The 13,308-nt window shown below is 35.6% G+C and overlaps 1 protein-coding gene across 1 annotated transcript; it reads right to left on the bottom strand.

Moving 5' to 3' along the window:
• Positions 1-4,882: 4,882 nt before the first annotated feature.
• Positions 4,883-10,510, bottom strand: LOC113532312 (tetraspanin-8). Its single transcript, XM_026923642.3, has 9 exons — positions 10,364-10,510; positions 10,137-10,193; positions 9,004-9,117; positions 8,229-8,303; positions 7,937-8,023; positions 7,651-7,779; positions 7,515-7,562; positions 7,323-7,406; positions 4,883-6,230 (listed from the first exon to the last, which is right to left on the bottom strand). Exons 1-9 carry the CDS (start codon positions 10,421-10,423, stop codon positions 6,108-6,110), a joined length of 777 nt encoding a protein of 258 aa, XP_026779443.1. The 5' UTR covers positions 10,424-10,510; the 3' UTR covers positions 4,883-6,107.
• Positions 10,511-13,308: the final 2,798 nt, after the last annotated feature.

Raw genomic sequence — 13,308 nt, 5'->3', positions numbered from 1 at the left:
ATACTCAGTAGGACCTTCCTTTGCTCAGTTCTTTGTGGCGTGGATTCCACAAGGAGTTAGGAATATTGCTTTGAGATTTTGGTCCATGTTGACATGAATGCTCATGCAGTTCCTGCAGATTTTTGAGCTACACATTCATGCTGTGAGCCAAGAAAACGTTCAACACACCATTACACCACCACCACCAGCCTGAACTGTTGACACAAGGCAGGTTGGGATTTATGGATTCATGCTGTTGACACCAGATTCTGATCCTACCATCTGTGCGCCTCAGCAGAAACTGAGGTTCATTCCATTCTTCACCTGTCCAGTTTTGTGTCCACTGTAACCTCAGATTCTTGTTCTTGGCTGACAGGAGTGGAACCTGATGTGGTCGTCTACTGCTGTAGTGCATCTGCCTTAAGTTTCGACACGTTCATTCTGTGATGCTTTTCTGCTCACCACAGGTGTAAAGAGTTGTTAATTTAGTTACCATGGCCTCACCTGATGCTTGCTGGGTATTTTTGTTCTGTTCTGTTCTGTTTTTTTTTTTCTTTTTTCTTTCTTTTACATGCACCATTCTGTGTATCTGCATGATTTCATGCGTTGCGCTGCTGCCATATGATCGGCTGATCGGATAATTGCATGAATGAGCAAATGTACAGGTGTTCCCTAATAAAGTGGCCGGTGAGTGTATAGTGCTTATTTTATTGCTTTTGGCTCATTACTAAAATAGCAAAAGCACTTCAGTTAAATAAAATGGGATATATATTTTTTTGAAGTAGAATAAGTGAGAGCAGCTTAGCATGTAAACTAGAATTTAAGATTAAGCAACTTATTTCAGGTCTAAATCCTAAATTGGATGCCATTACCAGAACAATCTACAGTTAGTGGAGTAAAGTTGACGAGAACAAGACGGTTAGTTCTTTATATTTGTGCTAATTAAACAGTAAATATTGTTATTGCAGGTTAAAGCTAGTCATAAGCAGTATTTTCTCTTTATCTATTTATCATCTTACATCAGTTGGATAGACAAATGAATTCTGCATATCAATACAAATCAATTTGTCTGGATTACAGACATCAAAAAGATATCAGGTAAGTCAGCAGTGTTCTTCACTATGCAGTAGATGATGCTCTGAAGAAAGGAAATCTGCAACACGTGGCTATGTGCAAACGCTTGATTTCTCCCCCCCCCCCATTTAATATCTGGTTTTGTGTCATTAAAAAAAGCCTAGCCTATGCAGGCTAAATTTCAGAGCTTTAGAAAACAAAACGAACACCAATTGAAAGTTTCTATTCAGGTATGAATAGCATGTTAAAGGTTAGTGTTTCTTTCTTCACCTATCCAGATCAAGCCGTTTTCATTAAAAGCAGACACTCCTGAAAAAACAGACGCCATCTCATCAATCTAATAAAGTTTTCTGAGCGTCGAGACAAGTGACACAGCAATACTAGACGCAGAAAAGCATTAGACAAAGTAACCTGGACTTTCCCATTTGCATTTTTGTCTCTTTTTTTTTCCCCTCTTCGAAAAGGGTTTCTGGGAATCATTCCTTAAATAGAGTAGGGCCTTATATCACTCACCAAAAGCCACAGTCAGTAATACCTGAATAATCTCGCACTCCACTGAGGGACCAAGCATAGATGTCCACTCTCTTTACTGGAAGAAACCTCCAGCAAAATTATATATATATATATATATATATATATATATATATATATATATAAGATTATTATTTAATGTCAGAAATGTAAATAATACATGTTGAATTTAGTTTTATATTTAATATTAAAAACATTTTATTTATAAAAAATATATACTGACAAAAAAAAAACATTTTAATAAGAGCATTTTAACAGAATAAGCTGCTTGTAATTTGTAATTAAAGCAGTTTGTAATAAAAAAAAAGAAAAAGAAAGAAAAACATTTTGTGACCATTTTTATCACAAATTGTTATAATTTAGCACCCACCCCTGATTCCAAAGACTAAATTCTTTATAGGCAATATCACATACCGAGGTGTACATTTGACTTCCAGGATGTCAGAACTGTTCAGACTTAATTACACTAACAAAACGATAAAAGAAGACTGCACTGCATAACCAATATTAATTATTGGACACTGCAGTAATAAAGAAGACAATATTACCCAGAATCAAGTATTTATTCACAGTGACTGCAATTGAACTTTCACACTTCTTCAGCTTCAACTTTGGCCTCTTTTATAACATGATTTTCCTGGACAGAAAAAGGATAAAATTATTATAGGCTTTTTATAGTATTATTAGCCCTAAAAACTTTGGAGGACTGGCGGCTCCTAAATTGTATATGCCCCCCCCCATGTTTCTCTATTACACAATCGATGAATGGACTGAATATCAGGAAATATCAATTAAAGACTTGCACTTTCGTAGATCTGCAGTTAAAAATCTAATAGTTTTAATAACATTGCTTCAATTCTGACAGCCTGGTGGAAAACTTATTAAGTTCACACTGAAGACATACACCCATCTGACACAAGTCAGCGATTAAGCATTCAACTAAAGGTGGTACCTCGACCAGGAAAAGCCAGTTAAATCGCCCCTCAACTCAGAAATCCTACTCAGGAACTCATGATGGTCTCCTCAATCTCAAGTTCAGAAAGTGCCGTCAGATCAACATTGCTGCCCTCAGCATGAACCTGTTAATACAGTCTTACCTTTAAATAAACATCTTCCCTTTAAATGAGTTTATACAAGTATTCACTTCAGATCAATCAGCATACAGACATATTCACTTGTGAAATCATTTTTAAAACACTGATTATACAGTTCACTGTTTTGAGGAGGTGAATATACATCCACGCTAGCCGGCTAGCTTTTTGCTAACAAAAGACAGATGTGGAGAATTCCATAGGTTTTTCCCCACTCTGTTGCTCAAATGCATGGAAGTTGGAAATGACGTAATTCTGACCACCGACTTCCCGCTTATGAGGAAAGTCAAATACAGCATAAGTCTCCAATAAAATGAACAGAGTAAGAAAAATGCCATCTGCACTATCTTTATGATTATAACACTTCTCTCATTGACCTAAACATTGGACATGATGAATATATACAAATAAAATAAACAGTCAAGGCAAAAATCAACTAAAGTGATGGCAGTACATGACTTTCAAATGGGAAAAATAACTGCATCTAAATATTTCAAGACAGACCTAAACCTTTTGACTCAACATTCAGTATAATTAAAGCCGCCAACATACAGCAAATTCAGACGAATACACACACTGTAAATTGCTACCCAATGCTAAGAATTACTTCCATGGACAGTTCATCATTTCTGGGAAAGTAATCACCTCAGAGCTGTCACAGTGTCTGGGCTGCAGCATTCCGTTATTCCCATTTGTATCTGTCCTCTGTGATTTATCAGGACTGGAACATTCAGGGACTCAACATGGAACTCCCCTCAGGAAGACAACCAGACTACGCTGGAACAGCAGAAATCAACTGACCTGAATCTGAAGTGTGTGTGTGTGTGTGTTAGACAGAACTACACAGAATTTGCTATTCTTAATCAGAAGGTGTTGATTAATTTTCTATAACACTACAGCTCTATGAGCAGTCCCAGCTGCAAGGTAAGTCACAATTATACACTATATGGCTAAAAGTTTCTGGACATCTGACCATCACATCCATAGGGCTGAACTTGCTTGTGAACTTTTTTGGGCATATCACAGTAAAACCAATGATCAGCACCCGCTCAGATCTGCATGATTAAAATTAAAAAGTCAAAATAGTCCCTATTATATACTTTATACATTATACCGTACAGGACAGTCTCCTTCAAAAGTGGAATGGTAAAGCCACAATACTCCGAGACACAGTCCTGTCTCTGAGCTCTCAGGAAGTTCCTTTGACCTCATGGCTTGGTTTTTGCTCTGATATGCATTTTCAGCTGTCCAGCTGAACAATGATATCTCACACGAAGTTGTAATTCCAAATCAGTTCCTTTACTGATTGTGCATAGAAGTGTGGTTCTGTAAACATACAATATAGATAGCAATATATACATAGAGAGAGAGAGAGAGAGAGAGAACCACAAGACAATATTATTATATATTATTACACAAAACTACTGATCAATGTAGATAAAATGCAACATACGATATCACACTCTTTATCTAACACTACTTATATAAATGGGAATATGGACATCCGATACAAAGTATACAGGGGAATGTGTGTGCGCGTGCACAGTTGCGCGTGAGCTAGACGGGTGCGCACGTGGGCTGTCCTACTGAAAGGGTAAACAACTCTAGAGCGCATGCGCGCTCCTTGAGACGCGACCGTACGTCGGTGTTCACAGTAAATAAATACACATAACACTGACATTAAATGACCCAGAAAAATAAAGACTGAATGGCAGAATAGCGTTAGCGATAGCGACACACAAATAGCTGCATTCTTCCCAGTTGCCGGGAGACAGTCAAGAATGACACACGCACACACACACACACACACACACACAAGCAATGAAGCTCTTTCGATTCGGAACTTATCCAGCTGTAAATGTGATATTTCTTTTTTCTTTTTAATAAATTTGCAAAATTATCACAAATCTGGATTTTTGCTTTATCATTCTGAGGTATGGAGAGTAGACTGATGTGGAAAAAATAATTTAAAGCATTTTAGCATAAGACTGCAACATAATGTGAAAGAAATGAAGGGGTCTGAATACTTTCTGAATCACTGTTGCACTGTGTGTGTGTATATATACGCATATATGTACACACACACACACACACACACACACACACACACGATGGTGAAGGAGAAACGTTGGGCAGCTCTTTGGCATCCTCCACTGGAGTTACAGAGGATTACATGGAAAACACTGTTACACAACTGTTGCAAGAGATTTTTATATTAATTAATTAATTTATTGAATTTTTTTTGGTCTATACACATACAAAGTAGGCCTACTGTGCACATTTATTTTCTGTATTCTGTAATGAAGAAATGAAAAAATAATGAAAATATGAAAATAATTACTATATTGAATATCAAACAGTACATAAACCAATAAAACATTAAATCAAATAATCTATTTTCATATTTAACTCAGTGCACCTTGGTGTAATTTTTTTAAAAAAACAGTACGTGGCTTCAGGCATCTTGGAGAACTTCCTTGATGACGTTTTTATCAGAAACATAGTCTATTTCTTAATATGGCACATTATTTAATAAAATACAAAGTCTGTAAAATAACATTAACACACTAATAGAGTAGGCATAAAATAGGCATGTAAGTAAGAACATTTATATAAAAATGTAATGTGCCTAAGACATGAAATGTTAAACTTTATTTTATAACCAAACTGTTTCCAGATTATAGAGAGGTTTAGAAAAGTATTCTGACCTCTTACACACACACACAGGGTGAGGTACACTGGATCTGATACACTGAGAAAATAAATGTTTTTAACGTGTGTTTAAAAAATAGAAAGAAAAATCACTATAGCCAATATATGATACAATATATAGCAAAAAATAGTGGATTCTTACACTCTTGTGCTTCTAGCAAAGGGCACACAATGAATCCATAATTTTCTTGATAATTTTACCATTAGTTAGACTCAGTGATGAGAGATCAATCTTATGGCTATATAATAAAGTTTCATCACTCAGGTATGATCAGTCTATAGGCACCAAGTGACCAGGATTTATCTTAGTGTAAGCTAAGACATAGAAAAGACTACAAAATATATCAAATTGTGTATAGTGAGAATATCTGAAGGTCGGTCAAAGACAGGAAAGTAGTACACATTCTAAATTCCAACACACTAAAAAACTTAGATATATAATATAAAATATATATATAACTTTTAAAGCCTTTTCAAATGTAACATAAAGCAGTTTTTTTTACTCCAGTTTTGTGGACACACTGCCCTACAAAGTAAGAAATGCTGACAAAAATATGAAAAGGAAATATAAAATGTGGCCAGTATTATCTATTTACTCCACTTTAACAAAGAGTGAAGGAATGTGGAAGCAGAAGAATGCGGATGTGTGTATGGGACGAAGCGCAACAGTTAAACCCTTAAACCCTGCTTATTCCAGACTGAAGCTGTTCAATTGCTTGGTTAATAATTAACCACCTCTGAGTATTTTGGTGGCTGGTATGAAAGAGAGAGAGATGGCAGCTGAGCTTGGGCAGGAGCGCTGATACGGATGATCATCGAAAGAGACATCAGACCTCCCAGAATCTACAGAGAGAAAGAAGGGGTGTGAAAAGTGATGCTGATATAAGTTAAAGATAAAGATATACTTTGCTTGCTTAAGAATGAATAAATTTGGTTTATATATATATATATATATATATATATATATATATATAAACCAAATTTATTATATATGTTTGGATTATAAACCTCTAATGTGTAATAAAAGTAGAAATATTCTTTATGACTGTACATGTAACTTTGTATTGTTGCATTCTTTATTATTATTCTATTATTTTGACTTTCATTTTTGGTTTACCCCCCTCAATAAACTCAATAAAAACATTTTTTAAAAATAATTGTACATGTAATATACCATAATATCATACACAAACAATCAGAGTACAAACACACTGAGGACACTGTATTTCTACATCCATTTCATGAAATGAGGCTGGGAAGGATGAATTCTGTTTTAATAAATGCTCTATACTATGCTATATTCAGTTTAGACTAATAAATGAACATCCTGATACTGGGTTCTCAAACATTTTCAGACTCTTCCACACTCAAACAATAAGCATCTAAGAGTCTGCTTGTCATCTGAACAAGGTTCCCATGGCTACAATTGGGAAATTTGTGGCAGGGGTTAAACTGTACACACTGTTATGAGAACGGAGCACAGAAAGCCAGAGCAAAGATACAATAGGCACAAAGCCCATGCATGCTTGTGCTAAACTGGAGAAACCTGGAAAGCCCCTGGATTTCACTTTCATTTCTCTCAAACCTGTGGCTGTTTCTGGGAAAGTCACACTAATGATTCACATGTTAAGCAAATCTTTTGCGCAAACTTGACTTTTCCTTTATTGCACATTAGCAGTGCATTTCTTACCCTGAGTTGGTAGGATTTTTATAACCTCTGCTACAACACAATGTAGGCTTCTGCATAAGTCAGATTTAAAACTGAGACCCGGCTGTATGGAAAAGGCGGCTTTACACATCTAACATTCAAACAACTATGAAGCGGATAAAGCTAACTGTAATGTTATCTGTACCAGCATTTTTTTCTAAGGCGTGTTACCGTCTTGATAAATACCTCCAGGGTTATTATCATAACCAAAAGTACAATGTACTTACAGCCAGAGCTGCCAGGCAGAAAAACACACTCATCATGATGGTCAGTATTTTGTCCAAATATTTAACAATCACAGGTCCACATGGCTAAATTCAGATAAATAAAAAAAACATAGTTAGAATCTATTTACGTGCACAACATATTAGAGGTATAGGAGATCTAAAAAAAATAAAAATAAAAAAAAACAGTCGCACCTGTGACCAGACCCTTCGGCCTTCCAATCCACGGTTCATATAAATGTTCTACAGGAATATTGAACAATGAATATTAATATGCACTCTATGGTGAAACAGAAAAAAAAACAAACTGAAATAGGAATATAAGTTGTACCTGTAATAAATAGTTTGAGTTTATCCTCTCACACGTGTCATGCTGCTCATCTGCATTCACGCAGTTACATGATTCAGGAACTTCATCTTTCCAGTCCTTGTAGCCATTACGCAGTCCACAGCAGTGGAACTAATTAAACCAGGACAGGGAATAGATTTCAGTAAGTAATAATTCAGGAACCCAAGTGGCTACACCATCCTCACAAAATAAACTCTAAACAAAGTGCATAGTTAAAACTATAGTGAAAACTAAGAAAGGATGATAGATGGATAGACATTTCATTTACATATGCTTGAAGGGGGTTGAGTGCCTGCTCCTTGTCTTTAGTCAAAGGTAATTCAGTGTTAAAGTATTCGCTGACAGTTGCGATGATCTGAGGGGGAAAAAACAGGAAACAGTTAAGCCTAGGGAGTAAACATGAGTCCATAACACTTACAGTAAAGAAATTTCCTGTATACACATTTAGCTGGATTCAAATTTGTAATCCAGTAATCATACTGCGACTAGGTGTTTATTTTGTGTCTATGAAGCAAGCATTATTCTGAAATTAAGTCTCAACTAAAGTTAAGCTGTAATACCTGCACGCGTGAGACTGCTACTGGAATGGCGATACGCAACATGCCAGCAGTCGCCAAACACATCAGGATGAAAAACTGCAAGAGAGAAAATGGTGTTAGAAATTTTTGGCAGCACGATTTCTCCAAAAATGCTCACAAAGATGAAATCAAAAGTGGTGTTAGTGTGAGAGCTTTTTCTACAAGTTTCTTGGCACTGTAGATGCCATAAGATAATATGTTTGCATTTTCTAGATATACTTATTTTAATTTCTGGGGAAACCATGAAATATATTTGATGATTCATAGTACACTTTGCAATTTGCATCCAATCAAGTGTTCTCTAAAACACATCTTAATGATCAAACAGACTAATAACATGTCAGTCATAAATATAATACTTTTGGTAATGGTGGGTTATGATTTCCACCATGGTAATAAAAAAATTATATCACGGAGCCCTTGTTTTTACTTCCTGTATCCCACACTGAGAACAACCGCTCTAGAATACTGAACAGGACAAAGGCTGTAACAATGGGCAAACTGGAAGTGAGAAATCCTATGCAGTTGAAAAGCTCTAATTGTTCTCTATTTGTGGCTCTCAATTCATTTCATGATCAGTAAAGGTATACACCAAAACAAGGATTCCTCCATTCCTACATTATCCTGGGCTACGTTGCAGTAATTATTAGTTTGTTCTAAGCTAGTCTCAGTGGAGCACATGTACAGAAAAAATGCACTGGGGTTTCTCTTTCACATCCAACACAAATGTCACTTTGCTTTCTGCCTACACACTCACCACAATCAGAGCGCACTTGCTCTCTTTGTGTGCGCCATAAGCCCCCAAGACAGCGAAGATGAAAATGACAGAACCGATCACATACAAGGTGATTGCTGCATACAAGCCATTCACCTGACAAAAAAAGAAGAAAAGAAAAAAGCATGTGCTCTTAAACATGGACAAACCAAACATGTCAGGGGAAGTTGGAAAATCAGGGAAGGTTCCGTGCAAGGTTCCGAACACAACAAGTTTTTCTGAAGAAACAACATCTAATCACATCACAAGGAAACATGCTCACCACGCACATGATCTTATCTAGTGCATATTTCTAGGGAAGGCTTTAAATGATGGAAGAATAACAAGTCATAATTTAACTTTATAGTAATTTAACCAGTACCATTTTACTAGTAATTTAACTACTACAATTTTTACTAGTAGTTTAATATAAAGTTTAACATAAATTTAAGATATCTGTAATAGAATTTTCACTAGTCAGAATCATTTTTTTGTTGTTGTTGTTTTTACTGGTAAAGATTTATAGTGAAGATATCTATAATACAATTTTTACTAGTGATAAATCACCATTGAATTCCTGTCACTCCTATCCACAATTCACTTTTCTATGGCAATGGTGAAAATTTTATTTCCACTAAAAACAATTCTTGATGTTTTACTAGTAAAATTTTAATTTCCACTAGCGAAAATCGAATTCTTACAGGTGAAAATTTTATTATGATATCAAAAATTGAAGTTTGACTAGTGGAAATACATTTTTCACATGCAAATCAAATTCCTGATATCAAGAAAGCCATGATTAAAATGATATTAACAAAATGTCATTACAGATCTCTTAAATTCAGTTTTTTACTAGTAGAAAACCACAGTGAAGTTATCTACATTTACATTTTGACTAGAGAAAATACATCATTCTGACATTGAATGTCAGATATCTTGAATTTGAATGCTTGCTGGTAAAAATTTGAATGCTTGCTGGTAAAAATGTAGTCATGACTTGTTACCTTTGGAGCATAAAAAAAGCACATGAGACTTTCACAACTTGTTGATTCAGTACGGAAATGGGTAGGGGCGGGGTGTGTGGGGGGATTTTTATATGATTAATAATCGGTATATTAATATGGCAGTGTTCTCACCTCCTCGACGTATTTCTGCAGGACCAGACCCAAGACGAAAATAACAATCCCAAAGATCTAAAAAAAAATAAAGAGGAATGCGACAAAATAAACTATCAAGCATATTAAGGCACCAAAAAATAAGATAAAAACTAAATACGTGTTTCCAAACGTGATCTCCCAACCGACAGGTAAATGAAAGCAATCAGAAGTATTATTAAGAAGAAGTATTATGAGTATACACTTACTGCAAAAAGAGTGTTAAAGAAGACGAAGGTCCACTTGAAACACGGACTGATTTTCGCCATGATCGCAGTTGTTCTTGGTGGAAAAGTTCCGAGCTCGTCTTATATAGTGCCAAAGCAACAGTGTGCAGTGAGACAATACCCGTGACCGTGGCATGGGGGAGGAGCCTAGTGGTCTACTTACTGTAAACTATTAGGACCCGGGGGCGGGGGGCGGGGTAGATTAGGAAAAAAAGAAGGGGGGGTGGGGGGTGGGGGGTGGGGGGGTAGATTAGGAAAAAAAGAAGGGGGGGGGGGGACATTTTTGAATGTTTTGCCATAGATTGAGTTTTGCAGTATTATACCACAAAAGTACTTTTAATTGTATTGTCAAGTTAAGAGGCGTATTATTTAAAAAGACAAAAAAAAAACAAAAAAAAAGGAAAAACAAAACAAACAAGCAAAAACCCATTAGAACCCCAAGGACTTCAATGATGCTATTACTCAACACACTAAACGGGCACACTGTGGTCATATTAAGGAGCCAAGGGATACTAATTCATGCTTTAATAAGCATATTCTTTGTAAAAAAAATTTTTTTTTTTTGCTTTGTTTTACTGAGGATTGTACTTACCTTTTCTGGTTCAAGTGAAAGCACTTTGTTCACTGACTTGGATTGAGTCATTTCCTTTAAATAAACTTGTATTGTAAACATTAACAGCTTTCACTTAAATGAGATCAGGTGTTAATATTGTGATATATTGTACATGTGTAAATGTCAATGTCCATCAGTGCATTTTAGTTGCAGAATAACTTTAAAATAAGTCACAAGTTCATGTATTAAAAGAGTATTTTAAAATATATTTCTGGTATAGCAGAATCTGTACATGTCACAGTGGGTGGCTTCATGCAGGAGACCTGGGTTTAATTTCTGGTCAAGGTTGACAGATTGTGAAGCAGTTTTCTGATTTTCTTCTTAATAAAGATGCAAGCAGGCACAAACATGGAGAAGAGGAAAAGTTTTATTGAAACTTCATGTACATACACAAGTGTTGCCCCATCGAGGTTCAGTCCTCAACTGCCCCCAAGCCCTTTCCCAAATCATCCTACCTGGGCTGTTAACCCAAGGTCAGCACAAAGACAAAACTGTCTCCTAGGCCCTGGCAAACACATTTCTGTTCACTTATATGTCTAGTGAGGAGGTTTTCATTAGCACATGAATCTCGAGAAATGTTAATCATGCTCCAGTAGGTCTGAAAATTAGATTCCATACTGTGCTTATAATATCAACAAGTAAGAAGAGCTCTAATGAAAAATCACTACTATTCTTCAAGGTATAACTAAGTTTCAGGAAGTGGAGCTCCGTAGCTCAGTGGCTACTGATCTGATGGTTGTGCTTAGATAGTTCTATTTGATCACGGACACTTAAATGTATTAAATTTGTGCTCAAGCATACTTAGTGATACTTTAAATATAATTTTAAAATGTAATTAAATGTATTTTATTTGAGGTATAAGTAGCACTGAAGTATATGTGATATGTGTATCACTACACACACTAAATATTTTTAAATGTACTTCAAATGTACTAATAATTGTGTCGACAAATTTAACGGTTGTGTCTAAAATCTACTCAAATGCAAAGAAGTTGTTAAGAAAAGCATTCAAAAGCACAATTAAATGCATTTATGATATATTTAAACATAGCATCTATGATATATTTAAACATAACATTACCATTTACCATACACCTGTCATACGTTGTTCCAAAAATAATAAATTTAGTATGTATTAAGGTATGCACTTTTAATGGTAAGTATACTTTTTTTTAAAAGTATGCTTAAGTATAATTTTCTTTTGCAGAGGTAGAGTTTACACACAACGGTGCAAAAAAAAAAAAAAAGTTTTTAAATCCAGTACATTGCAGTACCTCTGTGGGTGGAAACACTTTGAGAGAGGTCAAGGAGAATGGGCAGTCTGGTTCAAACTGAAAGTAAGTTTACAATAAAGGAAATAACCATTCTTTATAACCACGATGAGCACAAATGCATCACAGAACGCACAACACATCAAACCCTGAGGTGGATGGGCTACAACAGCAGAGGATCACATTGTATTTTACTTCTGTCAGCCAAGTACAGGAATCTGAGGCTACAGTGGACACAGGCTCACCCAAACTGGACATCTACTGTATGTTTCAAAATGTATCTCTCATATAATTTCTATAACTTATCATTTTTAACTTATAATTTTTATGTTAAAAATGAAAAAAAAAAAGTATTTGTAGACAAATGTACCTAACTCTATGGCATGAACAACATTACTATGCTTGTATACAGTTTGATCTGGGACCAAATGAGATATATAATTGCTGAGTCACAGGAAGTGATGAAATGTGTCACAGGAAGTGACATGACAAAACATCAGATTAGGACAAAATCCTATCATAAATGAATCCACATTGTTTTAAACTCAAAAAATATGAAGCTGACATATTCTCAACCATTTTTGATTAATTCATGGAAAATCTAGGAATTATATATTTGTATTGTGTAACAAAATTACATGGTGAGTCAAAATTCCATAGGAAATGCACAGGGGTCATTAGACTGCCTTTATGAAGATTTAGTAATGATGCACGAGTGTTTCAGACGTTGTGACCAAAAAATATGGAAGTGAAAGTGATAAGCCTCACAACCAGGAACCTTTAGGAATATCATGGAATGCCAAGGAATTCAGTGTTGATCAGTTATTCCAGAATCACTCCATAGGAGAATCTGAGCCTCTTTATGCATTCTAGGGTTAAAGTCTGCGTTGTTGTTTATCCAAAAAAAAAAGTATAATCGCAGACGGATTGCTTCAGAAGCCGTTTATGGATCACGGAAGGAGTCTTGGGTGTGAGTCACTGTTTCCTGACACAGGACGGTCTTCGTGTTATTTTTCTTTGCTGTTTCCGAGAATTGCGTTCCT

This window comes from Pangasianodon hypophthalmus, chromosome 18 (genome assembly GCF_027358585.1).
Source record: "Pangasianodon hypophthalmus isolate fPanHyp1 chromosome 18, fPanHyp1.pri, whole genome shotgun sequence".
Taxonomy (NCBI): Eukaryota; Metazoa; Chordata; class Actinopteri; order Siluriformes; family Pangasiidae; genus Pangasianodon; species Pangasianodon hypophthalmus.
Note: the sequence above shows the minus strand (reverse complement) of the source record. Positions and strands in the feature narration are given on the sequence as shown.